Raw genomic sequence first — 23,652 nt, 5'->3', positions numbered from 1 at the left:
CGCTGAGGAAAGTCATTTAACAGAAAAAAACGCACATGAACCTACCAATGAGAAATATAAGAATGAAAAACCCATATTGGAATCCTTCAACCAAGTTATAGAAACTTAAAATCTAAAAAATAAAATAATTAATAAAACCTGAAGCAAAAAAATAAAACCTAAATAAATAAAATAAAACTAATATTGAAACAGATTAGTAAATGTGTCAACAAATTCACCGTTCTCACTCAACTATTTTGTATCTAGAAATGTAAACAAAAAATAAAGAAGGAAGGAAGGAAGGAAGGAAAAGGGACGGATAGAGAGTAGTAGTAGTAGTAGTAGTAGTAGTAGTAGTAGTAGTAATCGTCTTTGCTTTACTACAATTGTTATTTTGTTTGTCAATGAGTTAAAGTTGTTTAGTTGTAAGAAAATAGCGACAGTATAGTTGTAATAAAGGATAGTTGCAAAACACCCCCACTCTTCCCATGTTAAATAATAATTTCGAAATAATAACGTTAATATTTCAATGCACAGGTCAAAATCTGCAAAAGAAGCGATTTGTGTTTATTTGTTTACGTTGTTATGGGTTAATGTTTATGCGAGCATGCGCAACCGGATGCTGTAAATCAGAAAGTGGGTTACATCACTCGTTACAAGGTCATTTGAGTTTTATAATTATTTAGATAAGAATCGGTAGAGAATTGACTCTATAAAATATACGAAACCTGCATAAATTAAAATATCATATTTAAGCATATTTTATGACCCGGCTACATCGAGCATCCCTACTAGCTTAGATAAATACTTTTGCAGTTTTAACAAAAGAGCTACAATAAAATCAGGGCGTTTCCATTTACGCTGCCCATCTACAGAATGCTAACATCGATATATTACATATGAATGAGTCCCCTGTGGAATTTCCACATGTCTCTCTATTTTTTGATCAATGTGATTTCAAGAAGTAAAATTAAATCAATGAGAGAAAAAAACAAATTTATTTTTTTTTAGAGTTGTCCCCTCTTCATCTGTTTTTCTTCTCACATAAATAATTTCGTTTCTACCCATTTTGCTCCTCTTTCAATCCTTCCCATTTTTTTTTTTTTTTTGTGCTGTCTTTTCCTTTTATTTTCCTCGCTTTTTTATCTCCTTTCAGTCATAATGATAACATATCAAAAAGGTAAAAACTATATCCGGCCAAAAAAATGGATAACATGCGATTAACCATACTGAAACCAGCAACTTCTTAGTTTCGTAAATATTATGGTTCTAAGAACTTACTATCGGTTGATGGTTTAATTAAAAATTTAATCATAAGTTAAAAAATTATATTCCCTATAGTTTCCCTGATAGTTAAACTGTCTTTATAATTCGTGTAAACTTACTTTCAATGAAATCCAAAAAATTCGAAACCTTAGAGTACAGAGCTACCCTCTTTTTTTCCTGGCAAAACATGGTGACTTTTACACCAAAAGGCTACATCGACCGAAACATTGTGCAGATAACACTGACGATGAAAACACTGGTCCAATTTATATAGATAAAACAAGCATTCATGCCTCTTCTCTAAAATTCAGAACTTTATGTGCAGGCACCCCTACGGTGGGTATCCATAGTCTATCACAAACTGAAGGAGCCTGTTTATTTAATATTAAAAATATGATTCTCATATTGGATGTTATTCTCCCAACGTTCTGGCTGATGTAATGTAAAATCTTCGGGTGTATTTTCTTGAATTTTGGAATCTGCATGGAATTTTGAAGCTGACAAGTGGCGCAACAGATAAATTTGTTTTGTACTAACAATTCTAAGTCGCAGTCTCCTGGGGATCAAAAGTTCAGTCTTTATCACAGACGATACTAAGAATAAAATAAAGATTATTCAAGATTTCTCTCCAGTCATGGCTGACAAAACGAGAATAATCTACGTCTGTGAACTAAAAAAAACTCTTGCTTCCCTTATTTTGTCTTTAACTCCTCTCATTCGATGAGCCATGTTTCTGAAAAGGGGGGGGGGGGATAATGACTGTTTTCTGGATCAGAATCTATCCATTTTTACCTTGAAGTAGCATTTTTTTAATTTTTTACATCAATTGGTTTCATGCCTTGTCTGGAGGGATTTCCATAAACAAAATATATTTAAAAAAAATAAAGGATTTAGTTCAAAATTCTGCATAGATTACTGACTTTGATATGTAAGATTCCCGAGTTTGACAAGATGGCCAAACGTTACATCAAGCAAAATGCTTTGAAAATAAAATCCAAGAGTCGGAGTGATGGTGGCTAACTGGTTAACGACACTGACTGAAAACCTGGATGTATCACGTTCGAATCTAACCCGTTTCACAGAAACACTGGAAACCGACACTTGGCCTTATGTTTAATCTTCTAGAAATAAATATAAAATCCAAGATGAGACCAAAAGTTTTAATTATTCAAATAATCCAAACGTCTTCATTTTGATCAGAAAAATTGGTTTACACATAGACACAGCGTTTCTCTGTTTTCGATATTTCAAATGACTGTTGTTTTTTTGTCATATAAAAAGAAAAATAGGAAGATCCTTTCTTGTGATCACCTGTTGCTCGTGTCATGTTAGTTTTTTCTCGTGTTTCTTTGCTTTGGAATAATCTTCCTTGTCTGCATTATAAGTTCTTGTGAACAGAAAAGTTTTTATTTTTTGTCAGCAAACAACATTTACGTTGAAATGAAAAAAAAAAAACTCTTGCCAAAAAAATATAACAGGTTTTTGGTTTTATAAAGAAATCGATACAAACCAGAAACATTTATTTCATGTTCTTTTTAAAAACAATTTACAGGTACTTTTTTGGAAAATAAAGCAAAACAATTATATATATATATATATATATATATATATATATATATATATATATATACTAGCAAAAGTACCCGTCGTTGACTGGGTTCAAAAACAGCCTACAGAAAATAGACTCTGATTTATGAAAGTATGATAGGTTATGAAAAGGAAGGGTTGTAAAGAGGTAGCTTCGAATTTGGGGGTATCAGAACCAAAGCAAAATATGATGAAAGTAAAAATAAAATAGATAAACCCCATAATTTATTATGCCATACCTGTTCACACTGAAACACTTATCACAATATTCTGTGGATCTATAAACCTTGTAAAACTTTGTGACATATTTCCATTCTATGGAGGTCAGGTGCGAACGAACACCCCATAATTTTATTATACCATATTTCTTCAAATTGAAACATAATTATAAAAATATACTTATGAAAATAGATATGAAATGTCTTTATTAAAGTTTGTGCCTATTTCCATTCTATGGAGGCCAAGCAGGAATGCGACCCCACAATTTTATTATACCATCCCTATTTAAGTTAAAACATACTTATCAAAGTATTCTTATGTATATCTATATCAAAACCACTTGTAAACGTTTTTTTGTTAATTTTTTAATTTTTTATTTCCATACTTTGTGGACCAGGCGCGAACACAGACCCCACAATTTTAATGAACCACCGTTCTGCCAGATCAAACATACCCATTCCTGTGTCTCGATATATCTTCTATCATAATATGTAATCAGTTTTTTAAAATAGTCAACCATATAGGAGCCTATTCGTGACCAGACACACACACACACAGACATTCAGCTTTATATATATATATATATATATATATATATATATATATATATATATATATATACTAGCAGTTCAGCCCGGCTTTGCTCAGACTCTATGTACTGTTCATAACTTTATGTGCATATATTTTTATATATATATATATATATATATATATATATATATATATATATTAAAATGTTTGACTCAGTTTCAGATAACCTACATCTAAAATTTCAAATGTTTTGACCAAAAATTGGCAGGGGAATTTGTTAGAGTCTGCAACGGTCAACTCTTTCAACTTTGACCTCTTGGCAGCCAAATTTTCGCCCAAAAACTGATTAAAAAGCTTGCTGCATGTCTGAATACATTTTATGTAAAATTTCAAATGTTTAGACCCAAAATTGACTAAATAGTTTGCTAAGGTCAAATCTCTTGAACGTCGACCTCTTAGTAGCCAAATTTTGACCCAAAAATCGATTAAAAAGCTTGCACTATGTCTGAATACATTTTATGTAAAATTTCAAATGTTTAGACCAAAAATTGGCGGAGTAATTTGGTAGAGACCGCAAAGGTAAAATTTTTTTTAACTTTGACTCCAATTTTGACTCCTTAACATTTATTATTTTCGGCTCAAATCAAATGAAAAAGTTTGATCCATGTCTAAGTAACCTACATCTAAAATTTCAAGTGTTTAGAACTAAAATTGGTGGAGGAGTTTAGTAGAGTTTTCAAAAGGCAAATCGTTGAACTTTGACCCCTTGACAGCCAAATTTCTGGCCAAAAACGGATTAAAACGATTTTCCCAAATCTCAATACTCTTTATGTCAAATCTCGAGTCTGCAGACTGAAAATTGACAGAGTAGTTTGGTAGGAAAATGTACACACACACAGACAGACAATTTCACTTTAAAATATATATATATATATATATATATATATATATATATATATACTAGCAGGAAGACTAGACGTTACTTGGAATTGAATAATGATCAATGAATATTTCACACTCCCATATTTTTATTGTCATCGAAATTGGTTAAATTGCCGATTTTTCAAGCCAACCGATTGATTGGTTTGCCTGTTATTGTTGGGGACTCATCGCGGTGTACCAGAAGGAAGGTTTACATCCATCACCATAGCGACTAAGTTCAAAATATATCGTAGTCTACATTGCACTGTAGAGAACCTACTTTTAATTTTATAAAACTATTTTTTATATATAATAACTTAAAGTAAAGTGAAAAATGCAAAAGCCAAGTATTATGCTTCAGTTGTGCTGTAAACAGAAATATTTTGAATGTGCCGCTGTCATATCAAAGCTGATTTTATTTGCCTGGCCTTACTGGTAGCGAGGTGATAAAACTTCTCAAAAGCACTTGTGATGTTAGGCTGCATAAAGTGTTAACTTTGGTCAAAATCGCCTGTTTATTCCTTCATTGGATTTTTTCAATTTTCGATACTTATCGAAGACATTCTGATACAAAACCTATCTAAGAACACTGCCAGATACATAGAGTGCGTTTCTGTGAAATTTCATAAAAATCGGCCCAGCTGTTTTGAAGTCCATATGGAATGAACTCACACACAAAGTTCCTTTTACATAATAGTAAATAGATATTCTTTATAATCAAACATATATACACACAGGGTGGAATGAGAAAAGACGACATGATTCCATTTCCATTTAATGAAAACCGGTTTTCTTTTTTTGTTGCGGACCATTTACTTGTTGGCTGGTTGTATACAAATCCCAAGAAAGATAGGAGCTTTCTATCATGTGTAAAAGTAACACAATGTTCAACAAGCAAGAGTGGAGATGTGTCGCTGTACATGTTCTCTACCGATCAAAGGTATGACAATAAGACCATTGCCAGCACCCTTAAAATAACTCCTTGGATCGTTACGAATAACAGGAACATGCCCAGGGTGATGAAAACAAAGTTTCCGGCAACAGTTATGGTCTTTGGTGTGGTTTTAAGTGAGGGCCACATCCTGCCACCTCACATCTTCAGAGTCGGCTTGAAAGTGTATCTGGATGTGCTGAAGTATGTGGTGATCCCCTGGTGCAATCGGATGGCTTCAGAAGGAGTGCTACGACTTTGTACCCTTTTCTCACTGACCCTCCTCTTCCTCCTCCGACCTGAACCCGTTGGACTACTTGAAAGTTGATATATAGGGTATTTGGACCTGTAGCACACTTTCGATTTGGGTTTTAATCAGCAAAAATTGTGACTATAGAGTTAAAATTGAAAACAAAACAGTTGACCTTGGCAGGTGTAGTCGATTACACATGCTTACATGTACAAGCCTACATTCATAAGTTAAACTACGTTATTTTTGGACTATTAGTATGAGTATGCACGTGGCTTATGGGCTAAGAAATGAGGCTGGAGAGTTGTATGTTTTAGTTTCGATTCTAGCTGATGGCACCAAAGTCACATATATTTTTTTTTTTACTTTTGATATCACTACTATATATTAGGTACAATATAATAATCGATAAAGAGCTGATTCTATAATAATAAATATGTAATCTGTATGAATTAAAATATCATATTTAAGCGTATCTCATGATTGGGCAATGCCATGCCGCCTGCTAGTAGAAGAATACATTTTAAAAGCAATGGAAAAAAAAAAAAAAAGAGAAATTCTTCAAATTACGTACATCATCCCAAGGGCTGCTGATCCATCGACTGATCTTGGGACAAAGTACGTCCGTTTGATGGCACGTCTTCTCATTGACTGGCCGTTTTAAATTTGCACAGGCTGACTCATCCAAGGCAATCTGCTCTTCGTCCCCGAGGCTCCTAACACACATCACCGTTCTTCTCTGGATTCCAGAACCGCACGTCACAGAGCAATGTTGCCAACGTCCTTTCCACCACCTGAAAATAAGGCAACACCAACTAAGACAAAAGTTTATTCATGTCTTACCTCCATCTTTCCTACAAAAAAGACATTGCGAGTGTATATCTACTTTATTGTTATCGTCATGGCAGGTGCACGACTGAGCTTCAATCTATGCATAAGCATGTTAAGCAATATTGAACCTGGTCAGTACCAGATGGGTGACTATTTGAGAATACCAGGCACTATAGGAGGACGTCGGCACCTCCCTGCAAGAGCAGTAAAAACATCTCCTCTCATAGGGATATTCATGTGACTGGGGAGCGCTTGTGAATCTCATACTCCCATGTAACTTCCTTCTTTGGAGGAAGCTAGTTTTACTCATCTAGGGTGAGTGCCGCTTTGGTACAGTATAGGAGCTTCAATCTATGCCCACCCACCCCCCTGCAAAATATTTACAACAAACACGCGTCTAGTTACAACAACTGTCAACAATTTCTTTTATTCTCTATCTGTGTGTAAAACTAAACACAAGTTCCATGAACAAAGTTTCTTTCCTAAAACTATGTGTGTGTGTGGAACACAATATCTTAGATCTGCTTCCCAGCTGACTATAACATGATCGTTTTCAAGTCTAATGTAAACAATTTCTTGTTGAGTTGTCCTCTTAAATAATCAAATCCGATTAAAGTTCCGCTATTACTGATCACCACAGTGTTGTCTTACTGGCCACCTGACACTCACTAACTCTTAACCTCGAATGGCTTTTAGGCTTTTATAAGCGATAACCCCATAGTAAAAAAATATAATAATAAAATACCCACGCTTAGTTCCTTGTTTGTCCTAGTTGAAATGAATAGCTCTTATCTTGAGAAAACTCCTTGCATTGATAAGTTCTTAGCACATATCTAAGTTTCAGGTATCTTACAGTTTGATGTCAATAATGTTGCAGAGCGCCTGCTCATTCTTCATCAAAGTCTCCTCGAACGTGTGGAGGAGTTTGTATTATTATAAAATAGGGCAGAACACATCAGACCATAACAGTATTTTTACATGTTTCTTTCATTTTTGATTTGTATTTTGGCACCCCCCTCACCACCACCACTGTTACTTGTAGTATGTATTCTTCATTAAAGTATATTTTTAATTCCCCCCCCCCCTTTGTATAGATGGCAAGATTTCTGTCTAATAAGACAATGGTATTCTGCTGTTCGAAGTTGAAATTGGCTCTCCGGATGCAAGCCTGTGTGCGTGATAAGTAATCCTATGTTTGCTCCGTTACCTACGTCCCCCCTCTCATTACTAAAGACAAAATCTGATGAAAAGACAAGCCAATATGATCAGAGGTAGTGCAGCTGCAGGAATTACCAGAAAGGTGTTGCAGTGCTTCACCTTCTGCCTTTCGGAACTCCAAATTGGATTTTTTGTTGGGATTAATTCCGTTAGCCTTTGTCTTTCCCAAGGCATCCACAAGGAAGTCGATTTATTTGTCCATAGCTGGTATAAAAGTCGTGATAACAATGTGCTTCCTAATCCCAGATTAAAGATTAGCTAATTTCTTTATTCCCCCCCCACCTTATTTTCCTTGCTGCATATTAAATGTAGAAGAAACGGAATAGCTTTCTAATCAAAAATGCTTATGCAACAGATACCGTTTATCATGAATATATATCCAAGTATTGGGCAATTAAGTTTAATTATTTTGGCGTCTTTAATGCAAAAAAGTTGTGGATGGAAGATGAAGCTGGAATATATGATATTCGTATTCGACTATCTTGATGAGATTAACTTCAAGCTCAAATCATCTGCGATAAACTTCAAATGAAAATTTTTGCACAAGTTTAACTGATTTTTATTAATGAATTATAAAGGCTAAAATCAATTCGAGGATAAGGGTTAATAGGATGGATATTCAATTTACTTGACAAAATTGAAACCAGCATGTTTCAACTGAAAAGAGTGGTTGGTATTAATACAGAATAATTCATTGTAGTTGAGCACCTGTCCAAATTCACCTTGAATTGTTGCGTTGTTGGTGCATTCATTATCTCCCTTTGAAGTCTAATTCAAGGTCTTGATTAAGAAAGCGGCTTTCCTTTGGTTCAATCAAAGTAGGTGGCGAAAGAGTTTCTAGACATCTTTCTTGTACAGAAGTAAATAATAAGTCCTGAAGGAGATTGTAAGCCCCCCCCCCCACCAACCTCAAGTCTTTTTCTTCCTTATCTTATGGTCACATGATTCTTGAAGAACATGACTCACTCTCTCTAACTGGTACATAATGATTCTTATTTACTTGTCTCTCTACGAGGGCAGAGTTAGACACAAGGTCGGTTTTTCATGTTGGGCAAATCCAGCTCCTCAAAAATATAAATATCTGGATAGGAATCTGAATAGGAGCAAAAATAAAAATTGTCTCTGTCATGAAGGATTTCTCCTCCACTGACTGAGGACAGAAAAGGTGAATTAATGATTATAGAGGTAGAGGACGTGGTTGTTTCTGAGTAAACCATTCTTCCTAGATTGGTATATGAAGAGATTGCAGGTCAGAATGAGATCACTGCGTAATCGTTGGTGCTGAAGGAAGAAAAAGGTTAAGCCTCTGAAGTCGATTTTCATAGGGTACATCTGATAGACATTTGAGTAGCCAGACTTTGAAGTCACTCCAGACACTAGATATCACATATTAGATATGGAGCATAGGCTTGAACACCATACTCTAACAGCGATTTTACGAAGGAGACATAAAGAGGGAGAAATATTTCAAGAGATCGATTGTCAGTTGATGAAGAATATTATGAGAGTATTAAAGATTACTGGAATGAACAAAATCTGATTTCCTATAAGGACGGTTTATGGCAAGCATTTTTGACAAGAGATTTGAAGACAACAACGGTGTAATTTGAAGAGAAGCAGTCCCTTAGTGTGTGTGAGTTTCTGTCTGATGTAGGGCAAGTTAAGGATAAAGGAAAGTTCTTTGCAGTTGTGGTAAAAATGATAAGTTTTCAAATGAATTTACATGTCTGGTTTGTTAAACAGCATATCAATCCCCTAAGTATCATTTCATGTGGAAACATAATATTGTATTTTACGTTTTGCTATCTTTAGTTAGACCAGATTGCGTACTGACATTAGTATTATCATGACAGTTTTATGAGCTTTACTACTTCCATGCTGGCTCACGACAAATTAGAAGACATTCCGATACAAAACCTATCAAAGAACATTGCCAGGCACATAAAGTACCTTCGTGTGAAATTGCATAGAAATCAACCCAGCCGTTTTCGAGTCCATAGGGAATCAACTCACACACTCACATTAAGACAAAGTTCCTTGTATATAATAATAGAAACACCTATATCGTACCATGCTAAAATGACTTCGTATGAAGGTTCATGAGAATATCCAATTCACAAGCAGTCTCCAGTCGCTTGCATATCCCCAGTAGAGGAAATAATGACATTAAGTTGGCATAGTTTTTGCATGAAATTGTCAACATCCAACAACAGTGCCTGTTAAAATTTCTTAAAAATCGGAGTTATCTGAATTTTCCCAAAAGGCTTCAACTCCTCTTTGTTCCCTCTGCATAAAACTAAATTCAATTAAATATAGTCCACATTACGCATCCTTACCCCTAGTATATGTGTTTAAAAATTAATGATAATCAGTTAATTAGCTTAGAAATGAATCCTATACATATAAATCTATATACACATTTTTTTTAATGTTTTACAATCTCCAGTTAGACAAGACTGAGCACTAACATGAGCATTCTCATGACAGTTTTCTGTATTTTACTACTTCCGTGCTAGCTCATTACAAATTGGAAGTGAGTACTTTATTTGTGACACTATTACTAGGTATATATAATGGGTGTATATAACAGTTTACTTGTATATATAAACGTTCATTTGTTTACATGTTTATTGAACGTGCATAACGTGTATATATTTATGAGTCTTTCTATGATCGTCTAGCGTTCTCGTGTTTGTACGTGTCGATATATTAACAGATACAGTTTAAAAACGGACATATAAAATTTGCAAAAAACATTCAACAAAAAGGGATGGATAACAGTTCTCGGGGTGGGGGTGGAGGGCAATACTTTCTTTTTATTTTATTAAATTTTACTGCTTTGCAAACTTAAACAATCTAACAAGCTCAACGGGTGATTAAACGGGACACATTATTTCTAGTAGCTGATATTGATGAACCGATTTCATATGAGGCCCTCACCATCATAAAGTACTAATCGCCATGTATAAAGTAAACGAATTGTGTATACCACTGTGTTCCCCAAACTCTCTTCTACACCTAGCACAGTGTAGTATTGGGAATCCCAGCTTAAATGCTATATAGGTAGTTTTAGAAAAGTTTTTTAAAAGGTTAGGTTTGACAGGCATCAACCTTGAACAACCTGGATAGAATGCACCGGAAATTAAGGGGTGACACGGGAATTGTGGTTGTAGGCTTCCGGTTGACGACCACATGAGCTGAGAGTGGTTTTGGGCAGCAGAGAAACCAGACGAGAGATTTCGAGTCTCTCCCCGACAACCAGGGTCCGAGATGTAGGCTTGCCTTGAATAAAATATTGAAGCTTCAAATCCCATTCTTGTTGAACTCATTTTCTGACGATTTAAAGAGTGGCGCTTAGTACCATATTGATATCTAATCTATCCCGGGTTACACCGACATGTTGAAAATTGTGATTTTACTATGTAGGTTGGTGAGGGCAAGAAGATTTCAAGGGTTAAATTGTTGACGTATGTCAAACTCTGTAGCCGGGGTCACCAATAGCATCTGAAATAAGTCCTTCGGTTCATGTAAAAAGAAAATGTGGAAAAGAGAGAGAGAGAGAGAGAGAAAGAGGGGAAGATACCCTTTTTTTTGTATGCAAGTTTAGTCTAGTTTCCGATTTTGGACGAAGGAGACACAGTCGAGTCTGGTGCAAAAAAGTCGGAAAAAGAAACATGCTTGAGTCAACAATGAGAGAGGTGTCTCAGTTCATTCGGTTTTGGGTTTTTTTTTACACAGTGGTCACCACTTATCAAGGCCCGGAAGTCACTCAGGTTATTGCAAGTACATTACGTTAGTGTGGAGATTTGATGAAGTGTTTACTTAAGGGGGTGGTTCATTAAGAATTTGTTAACATTGGACTTGAAGACATCCAAGTTGTAGTCAGGTGGGAAGCAGGCAGACGGAACAGAGTTCCACAGGCATGCAGTTCTAAGAAAGAAGCTTTGTTCATGGAATCCACGTTTTGATTTAGGCACAGATAAAGAGTGGGGGAATTTTTTCACAGTGGATTCAGCTAGACGGGTGTTTTTCGTGAAAGATTGGCGAGGGGAGACCAGAGATTGGAGTTCAGACGAGCACCTACCATGGAAATAACGATAAAACAAGGATAGGCTCGCAACGTCTCTTCTGTGGGAGAGAGGTTGCAGGGTAGAGAAAAGGGCATCCCCCACTAAGCCACGAAATCTATTTTGTACTCTATCAAGGCAGGATAGGCTGTTTTTAGTGGCTCCTGCCCAGATATGGCAGCAATATTCCATCCTTGGACGTACTTGGCTTTTATATAGATAGAGAATTGCATCAGTAGTGAGATATCTTCTGGAGCGGTAGAAGGATCCCACTATCTTTCCAGCGACCTTGGCAACAGAATTGATGTACGTGTTCCATTTCAGATCAGGAGTAAAGGTCAAACCCAGAAGCTTGTCAAAACACGGGGCCTCTCCCAGACGAGAGCCATCCATCCCAATTGATGGCAGATGGGGATCAGAGCGTTGATGCTGTAAGGATAGGAGTTTGGTTTTAGATGCATTAAAGGTAACCAGCCACGTCTTCCCCCACTGAACCACGCGCTCGAGATCAGAGGAGAGAGAATCAGAGAGAGCTTTGTCATTTACAGCCTTTGATGTGTTGCCGTAGATGATCGTGTCATCAGCATAGATGTCAACGAATGATTTAAGTATGTGTTTAGGGAGGTCATTGATGTAGATCAGGAAGAGAGTTGGGCCCAGGATTGACCCCTGAGGGACTCCAGCATTAATACTGCAGGCCTCCGATTTTTGTCCATCGACCACTATTCTTATGAGCCTATCGGAGAGAAATGATTTAATGATTGAGAAAACATTTCCAGTTATACCGTAGCTGGAAATCTTGTGAAGTAGACCCTTATGCCATACCTTGTCGAAGGCCTTTGATATATCAAGAGCAATTGCCCTAGAAAGGAAGCCTTTGTCAAGAGATTCACTAATCCTGTGAGATATAACCGTCAGCACATCTGCGGTAGATCTTGCAGAACGGAAACCATATTGTGTGTCACTAAGAAGGTTGTTTCTGCTGAGGTGGTTGACTATTTCTCTATTTAATATGGATTCCAGCAACTTACTCATAACACACAGGAGACATTGGTCTGTACTGAGAGGGAGATGACTTATTACCTGAATTCTTAAATACAGGGCAAACTGATGAGGTCTTCCAGGGAGTCGGAAAGCACTTCTCCTTAAGGCAGCGCTTAAACAGTTTCGTAAGTATGGGAGCAAGTTCTGGTTGAAGCTTTTTTAACACTATAATTGGGATGCCGTCGGTATACAAAATAAAGTGATCCTTGTCAGAAAATCGGTTTTCGTCTTAGATGCTTTTTACAGCTCATCGACCAATGACGGGAAGAATCGATCCCAGAAGACCAAGATCACAGAAAAAAAAATATGTTGAACTTTATCGCGTACATACACGCACACACACCAGACGTATCACAATTACATACATAGATACAAAGAGACACACGTAACGAGATATACACGTAACCGACAAACTCCTCTCCTCCGCTACGTTACAATATAATTCTGGAAGCTTCAATGTTTACCTGTCCAATTTTTGGTTCCAAACATACCTTCGATTCCAATAAGTGTTTACTTACATGGAAGGACACAGGTGATCATTACAGGTCCTTTGCTTGTCGTCAGGTTTTGTGGTCGCATTGCAATAAGAGTCGTCAACCCTTCCAGCTTCCATTTCTGTGCAGATTACCACAGACCTCTGCGTGCCTGTTGAGCGAAACAAATGGAACACAATGATTAATAGACGAGAATAAAATATTATTATATAACCACAATGAAAGCATCAAGTGGTTCCGATAAAATGTCAATCTAAAAAATAAACGCAGGAAAAAGAAAATACCTAGAAATAAACGATATCTGACCTTCGATTTTTTGGAAATGCTGCATTGTTCTCTATAATATAAATCTCACCTGCCCATTTAAATGTATATATGTATGTATGTATTTATGTATGTATGTATGTATGTATGTATGTCTCGCAAAAACTTTCGACAGAGGCGACGGGTTTTCACGAGATCGGTATTGTTTTGAAGCTCGACCCTCGGACGACAAATACCGAAAGAATCGGCTAAAGACATTAATTCATTCACCCTCAACAGAGCACTTTTCTACAAGGAGGAGCCGCTTTTTTCGTCGATATTTTCGAAAGGCATCCCCGTTTTTCAATTGAATAGCCTTAATTTAAATCTTCACCACTTCCGATTTCGCGATGTTTCCTTTTTTTTTTTTCAAGTTCTATTCCTCCTTCGCGGTACGGGTTCGGGCCTGTCTGCCTACAATGACTTTTTTTTTTTTTTTTTGCTCAACACGCACCTCCAAACACCCGGGCAACGCCGGGCACTCAGGCTAGTTATTTATATTATTGACAATGTTTCGGCTGCGTCTTTTTTTAAACAATTTTTCTAACGAGGGTCATTTGGATCATTCAAACTTTTATTCTCATCTTTTTTCTTAGTTTTGCAATATTTTCGCTCGTTTTAATGGTACCACACCCGTTTTTGTAGTTCTTCAACTTTTTGAGTTAAAAATATAGGAGTTTTTTTTTTTGCAACAGTCTTTTATATCTGTTTCACCCCCTCCTTTTTGGCATTGTTAAATATATTACACATTTGGTGTAATTAATTATTTGAACAAAATATCTTGAAAAAAAAATTATGTTCTTAATTTATTTTTGAAAAATGTGATTTTTATTTGCAGTAAAAAAAAAAATGAATAAATAAAACAACTCGCGAAAAATTAATCAACTGATAGCGTTTTCATTAAATTTGCATTATTACGGCTTCAGCAAAGATAAGTTTAAATCTATTTATTAAGATAAGAACGACACCAGCAAGGGAGATAATTCAAACGGAAGAGTTGCCGTCCTTTTTAGAGTTAGAAAAAAAGTCATTATTTTGAACATTTTCGCACGTGCGCGTGCACACACACACACACAACCAACCAAACACTAACACGATATCTATTTAACATAAAATCTTTTTTTAACCGATATTAAGCAAAAAACGCAAGTAACGCAAGAAAAAAGAATACCTATTTTAATATTTCAGAAGCTTCAATCTATCGACTCTCTTGCAAAACATTCACAACAAACATTCGTCTATCTACAACCACAATCAACAATTTACTCCACTTTCTATTTGTGTCTAAATCTAAATGCAAATTCCATGAACAAAGTTTCTTTCTTAGAACTACCCATCTTTTGGACACAATACTGCAGATCTGCTTTCCAACTGACTATAACGTGGCTATTTTCACATCTAATGTAAACAAATTTTTGTTAAGCTCCTTAAATGATTAATTTTACTCAATTTTCACCACTATCGACCATCACGATGTTGTCGCACTGACGACCTTACATGCATTAACCGTTATCCTCGAATGGCCCCAAAGTCTTCATAAGTGGCGACTCCCTTGTAAAAAAAAATGCTTGGATCATTCAACAACTTCAAAAAGTACCAATTATCGATGTTTTTTTATTTTAATTTTTTTTTTTACTTTTATTCAATGAAAACAAGGTATCTTGCTGCTAAGACGTTAGTGGCTAGTGAATTAGGGGTCACATTTATAGGAGTATCCTAAGGAGGGAGTTGTGCATGCAGAGATGATTGTTTACATTGCATTTAAATTTCTGCATGTTGATATAGTTGGGGAAGCAGAGAGCAGGAAGAGAATTCTAAAGGAAAGCGATTCGGAAAAAAATAGCTATTAGAAAAGAACGTGTTCCAGCATCTGGCAATCTCTACAATGAGAGGGTAGTATTTTGCTGTTTGTCGGGTCTGTCAGGGAAATTCACGCTGAGAAGGCACAACTGTAGCAAGTTTGCCGGAGCACGTTCCATGGCAGTACTTGTAAAACAAGCATACGGGTGCAACATTGCGATGATGGTACAGGGGGGATCTTTGGTAGACAGTGTGGAACCTCTACCCGTATGTCAGATACATTTATATGATGGAATGTTGCTGCCACATCTGGGGAAGTGCCGCACAGAGCACTCTTTACTGCCCTGATAGAGTACAAAATCGACTTCGAAATCTAGTGGGAAGATGGTAACTCTTTTCTTCCTTACAATACATTTGATTTAACCTTCATTCTGTGACGAGCATGCGCGGAAGCGCTCAAGAATTGTATGTCAATGTCTAAATCGGGCCTACATACGGCAAAAATGAACTCGTCCAAAAGCTATATATAAAAAAAAAGCCGATAATAATCATTTGGATCAACGGAAGTGTTTGGGTTCGAACTGACGGAGTTATGCAGAATCGTGTCGGGTGGCATAAACGAAATCGGTCGAGACCGTACTGACATACACACACACACACACACACACACACACACACACACACACATATATATATAACATAACTAAATAAAACATAATAAAATACGGAATATTACTTTTTTGTTTTACAAAGGCATCACCACTTACTAAGGTCGAGAGGCCACTCGAGAAGAAGGATGAAAGAGTGTAGAGTAGACAATTGAACAATGAAGTAATCGTTAGTAATGATAATTCGATAAATTTGTTAACTTATATGGAACAGCTCATCAAAAACTTGTTTATGTTAGACCTGAAGACAAGCATATTGTAGTCAGCTGGAAAGCAGAAAAACGGAAGACAATTCCATAGGCGTGCAGTTCTAAGAAAGCAGCATTGTTCATGGAATATATATATATATATATATAGGGTGACCCGAAAAAAAAAACAGAGGACATTCAATTGTTTTTCTGGGCATTTTACAGTCAACAGAGTAAAAAAAGGCCAAAGACCCTAGTGTGTTGATGTGATGTTTTGAATATGATAAACTAGTTATTAACCAAAGGTTAATTTCATTCAGACAAAACACTACGAAACGGGACCTAATTAGAGTTGGGGCCCGTTTTTTGAGGGTCACCCTGTAAATATATATATATATATATATATATATATATATATATATATATATATATATATATATATATATATTATTTATAATATTCCGAATTTTATTATGGTTATGTAATTGAGAATTCGGTAATTGTTCATATACCAATAAAGTATAAGCCAGTATACTTAATTCGTAAGCTTCAAAATTGCCAGTTTCTGTAATCGAACATTCATATATTGTTTTAACAAAGCCAAGAAAAAAAGATTGGATTGATAGCAAAAAGTAATGTATTTTCATTGTTCCTTACAATTATTTCGCGACCCTTCGGACAATTTAACACTTTATATAATTTGAAAATATTCACAAGAACGGCATCTCTCCAGGCATAAAGAAAAATATATTGTTAATGCACAATATGGAACCCATTTTGCTTTTAAGGAAAATTATGTGACAAAAAAATTTACACACATTTTTTCCAGCTGTCATGGATTTTTTATATCTACCTATTTTCGTATTTCTCTCTCTCTCTCTCTCTCTCTCTCTCTCTCTCTCTCTCTATATATATATATATATATATATATATATATATATATATATATATGTATATATTCTCTCTCTCTCTCTCGATATATATATATATATATATATATATATATACATATATATCTCGATACATATATATACATATTCTCTCTATCGATATATATATATATATATATATCTCGAGAGAGAATATATATATACATAGATATCGAGAGAGAAAATATTTATATATATACATATATATATATATATATTGATATATATATATATATCTATATATATATCAAGATATATATGTATATCGATATATATATATCGAGATATATATGTATATCGATATATATATATATCGAGATATATATGTATATCGATATATATATATATATCGATATCGAGATATATATATATCGATATATATATATATCAATATATATATATATAGATACATACATATATATATTGATATATATATATATATATATATATATATCTATATGTATATATATCGATATATATATCGGTACATATTTATATATATTGATATATATATATATATATCTAGATATGTATATTCATATATATATCGATATATATATATCGAGATATAAATAAATATATATATATATATATGTATATCTAGATATATATATATATATATCGAGATATATATATATATCGAGATATATATATCGACACATGTATATATATATCGATATATATAAATTGATATATATATTTATCGAGATAAATATATCGATATATATATATATATATATTGAGATATATATATATACATATCGATATATATATACCGAGATATATATATATATTGATATATACATGTATATATATATATCGAGATATATATATATATATATATATATATATATATATATATCGAGATATATATCGATATATATATATATCGGGATATATATCGATATATATATATATCGGGATATATATATATCGATAAATATATATATCGATATATATATATATATCGAGATATATATATCGATATATATATCGATATGTATATATATACACACATATATCAAGATATATATATATATATATATATCAATATATATATATACACATATATCGATAATATATATCGATATATATATATACAGACAGATATATATATATATATATATATACAGATATATATATATCGATATATATATATGTATATCGATATATATATTGATATATAGTTATATATCGAAATATATATATATATCGATATATATATTGATATATATATATATATCGATATATATATATATATATCGAGATATATATATGTATATCGAGATATATATATGTATATCGATATATATATTGATATATATATATATATATCGAGATATATATATATATCGAGATATATATATCGAGATATATATATATATCGATATATATATATATATATATATATATTGATATATATATATCGAGATATATATATCGATATATATATATATATATCGATATATATATATTTATTGATATATATATATCGATAAATATATATATTGATATATATATATCGATATATATATACTGATATATATATATATGTAGATATATATAAATACATATATATATATCGAGATATATATATATATCCAGATATATATATAAATCGATATATATATATATATTGAGATATATATATATATCGATATATATATATATATATATATATATATATATTGAGATATATATATATGGATATATATATGAATATCGATGTATATATATATATGGATCGATATATGTATATATATATATATATCGATACATATATATATCGATATATATATATCAGATCATATATATATATATATATCTACCTATTTTCGTATTTCACTCTCTCTCTATATATATATATATCGATATATATGTATCTATATATGTCTAGATATATATATATATATATCTCGATATATATGTACCTATATATCTCTCGATATATATATATATATCGAGATATGTATCTATATATATATATATATCGATATATATATCGAGATATATATATATATATAAGACGATATAAATATATTTCGATATATATATAAATCGATATATATATATCAATATATATATATCGATATATATATATATTGATATATATCGATATATATATAAATCGATATATATATATCAATATATATATCAATATATATATATATATCTGGATATATATATATATATATTGATATATATATATATATATACATATATCGAGATATATACATAATGATATATATATATCGATATATATATATATATATATCTCGATATATATCTCGATATATATATCTCGATATATATATATTAATATATATATATATATCGCTATATATATATCGATATATATATATATTGAGATTTATCTATATCGATATATATATATATTGAGATTTATATATATCGATATATATATATATATCTCGATATATCGTATATATATATATATATCGATTTATATATATATCGATACATATATATATATATTGAGATATATATATATCGATACATATATATCGAGATATATATATATATATATCGAGATATATATATATATATCGAGATATATATATCGATACATATATATATCGATACATATATATATATATCGATACATTTATATATCGATACATATATATATCGATACATTTATATATCGATACATTTATATATCGATACATATATATATCGATACATTTATATATCGATACATTTATATATCGATACATATATATATCGAAACATTTATATATCGAAACAGTTATATATCGATACATATATATCGATATATATATATATCGATACATATATATATCGATACATATACATATCGATGTATATATATCGATACATATATATCGATGTATATATATCGATGTATATATATATCGATATATATATATATCGATATATATATATCAATATATATATCGATATATATATATATCAATATATATATATCAATAGATATATATATATCAATATATATATATATCGATATATATATTGATATATATATGCATATATATCAATATAAATATATCGATATATATATATATATGTATCGATATATATGCATATATATATATATCAATATATCGATATATATGTCGATACATATATATATATCGATATATATATATATTGATATATATATATATCGAGACATATATATATATCGATATATATATATCGATATATATATATCGATATATATATATATACATATATATATATTGTGATATATATATATATATATATATATATATATTCATTCTGTCTCTCTGGATACATCTATAATATATATAGCTGAATGTGTGTGTGTGTCTGTGGTCGCGAATAGGCTCCTATACGGTTAATAATTTTAAAAAACTGATTACATATAATGATAGAAGATGTATCGAGACACAGGATTTGGTATGTTTGATTTGGCGGACCGGTGGTTCATTAAAATTTTGGGGTCTACGTTCGCGCCTGGTCCACAAAGTATGGAAATAAAAAATTTAGAAATAAAAAAAAAACGTTTACAAGTGTTTTTGATATAGATTTACATAATAATAGTTTGATAAGTATGTTTTAACTTAAATAGGTATGATATAATAAAATTGTGGGATCTGCGTTCGCGCCTGGCCTCCATGGAATGGAAATAGGCACAAACTTTAATAAAGATTTTTCATATCTATCTGCGTAAGTATAATTTGATAATTATGTTTCAGTTTGAAGAAATATGGTATAATAAAATTATGTGGAGTTCATTCGCACCTGACCTCAGTAGAATGGAAATATGTCACAAAGTTTAACAAGGTTTTTTAATATAGATCCAAAGAATATTGTGATAAGTGTTTCAGTGTGAACAGGTATGGTATAATAAATTATAGGATTTATCCATTTTATTTTTACTTTCATCATATTTTGCTTTGGTTGTGATACCCCCAAATTCGGAGCTATCTCTTTGCAACCCTTCCTTTTCATAACCTATCATCCTCTCATAAATCAGAATCCATTTTCTGTAGGCTGTTTTTGAACCCAGTCAACGACGGATAGTTTTGCTTGCGTGTATATATATATATATATATATATATATATATATATATATATATATATTCTCTCTCGGTATATATATTTATATATATATATATATTTATATATATGCTCTCTCTCCCTCGATATATATATATTCTCCCTCTCTGTGTATATATATATTCTCTCTCTCCCTATATATATATATATATATATATATATATATATATATATATATTCTCTCTCCCTATATATATATATTCTCTCTCCCTATATATATATATATAATATATATATATATTCTCTCTCCCTATATATATATATATATATATATATTCTCTCTCCCTATATATATAATATATATATATTCTCTCTCCCTATATATATATATATATATATGTATATATATATATTCTCTCTCCCTATATATATATATATATATATATATATATATATTCTCTCTCCCTATATATATATATATATATATTCTCTCTCCCTATATATATATATATATATATATTCTCTCTCCCTATATATATATATATATATATATATATATATATATATATATATATTCTCTCTCTCCCTATATATAAATATATGTATATATTCTCTCTTTCTCTCTCGGTATATATATATATATATATATATATATATATATATATATATATATATATATATATATATATGTTCTCTCTCTCTCTGAGATATGCCATAAAACAGCCAACCAACCCAAGCACTTTCGTCTATTCTTTCAATGTTGCTGATGTTACATAGCACCGTCAGCATTTTGGGGCATGGAATGAAAGTACGTCACAGACGCAAATGCACATATAGGAATTTAGATCGGAATGAAGGCAGAAGTAAAAAGAAAAATTAAAAGACATGTGGTGGTTGTGTAATGCAATACACGTCTACACAAGCGTTAACATGTAGACATACGCACCTTCAAGCTCTGTTACAGATGGCAAGTTACGTTCGATGAGTGCGCGAGTCTTCTCTACTACTACTACTACTACTACTACTACTACTACTACCTCTTTCGAGAGTTGAACTCAATATACATATATATATATATATATATATATATATATATATACTAGCATTTCAGCCTGGCGTTGCCCAGGTGTTTGGTGGTGCATGTTGAGCAAAAAAAAATAAATAAAAAATAAAGCGAAAAAAAAAAAACGCAGTCAATTTTTTTAAATTTTGACCCCTATTATGACCCCTTAGCATTTATTGTTTGGGTCAAGTTATTAAGTTAGATCCTTGTCCAAGGAACCTACATCTAAAATTTCAAGTGTTTAAACCCCAAATTGGCGGAAGTGTTCTCGAAGGTCAAATCGTTGAAATTTGACCCCGTAAAAGCCAAATTTCTGGCCGAAAACCGATCACAAACATTTTTTCCAAATCTCAGCAACATCAATAACCGACCTTGTGTCTTACTCTGCCCTTGTGGGAAGGATAGTAAATAGGAACATTGGATTTAGATTAAATTTTTCCGTTGAACATACATCATGAATTAATTATCTCTCTCTCTCTCTCTCTCTCTCTCTCTCTCTCTCTCTCTCTCTCCCTGACTACTTTAAATCATAACCATGTCAACCTTAGACCTTTATTATTCCTGCTATTCATAAATGGGCATATTTGCTGACGACACTTCGCTCTATAACAGGCATGAAGGGAAAACGAATGAACACATAGCCAAGATAATCGCAAGAACTCTAGAGAAAGACCTCCAATCTGTAGTGGAATGAGGTAAAAATAAAAATGGATGTTAACGTTTAATGCTGCCAAGACTAAGCTCGTTTGCTTTAATAATTAAAAGAAATCTTCTCAACCACCTGTAGCTATGGCTAAAGATACATCAACTGAAAGTAGTTCATTCTAACTTCTCGGCTTAACGTTCACAGATAATATGAGTTGGAACAGAGACATCGAAAGCATTATCAGGGCTGCTGCAAGGAAGGTGGGCTCTACTCTTCCGTGGTAGAAAGCTACTTACGCCTGAAAGTATCCTGTACCAAGGCCACCATTCGCCCATGTATGGAGTATTGGTGCATCTTCTACTAGTCATGGACAGGGTTTAAAAGAGAGTTGCCAACCTGATAGGTCCTGAACTGTCATCTAAGCTTCAACCTCTGTCCCATCGACGAAATGTTGCATCCCTCTGCCTTGTACTCCCTCGACGTAAATACCCCCGATAAACAGCGAAGTCCTACCCCTAAATAGTAGAGATCCCTAGATGTAAGAAAGCTTTTTACACTAAAAGTGCAACGTGAACAAACATCTTGCTGCCCAACTCCCTACATAGTAACCCTGCAACTTATGTCCCTGATATTAGCCCCCTACATTTAAGTGACACTGTGCCTTGTTTGGGGTGAAAATGTAAAATAA

The 23,652-nt window shown here is 32.5% G+C and overlaps 1 protein-coding gene across 1 annotated transcript in view; it reads right to left on the bottom strand.

Annotated features, from left to right (window-relative positions):
- Positions 1-23,652, bottom strand: part of LOC145249495 (A disintegrin and metalloproteinase with thrombospondin motifs 6-like) — a 733,443-nt gene that overhangs the window by 159,945 nt on the left and 549,846 nt on the right. The window contains exons 18-19 of the mRNA XM_080111103.1: positions 13,363-13,489; positions 6,259-6,478 (exon numbers count right to left, since the gene is read on the bottom strand). Coding sequence (XP_079967229.1) covers positions 6,259-6,478; positions 13,363-13,489 — 347 coding nt within the window. The remainder of the gene's footprint in view (positions 1-6,258; positions 6,479-13,362; positions 13,490-23,652) is intronic.

This window comes from Euprymna scolopes, chromosome 28 (assembly GCF_053919585.1).
Source record: "Euprymna scolopes isolate OS-2025 chromosome 28, ASM5391958v1, whole genome shotgun sequence".
Classification (NCBI taxonomy): domain Eukaryota; kingdom Metazoa; phylum Mollusca; class Cephalopoda; order Sepiida; family Sepiolidae; genus Euprymna; species Euprymna scolopes.
The sequence above is the reverse complement of the archived record's forward strand: the minus strand, read 5'-3'. Positions and strand labels throughout refer to the sequence as shown.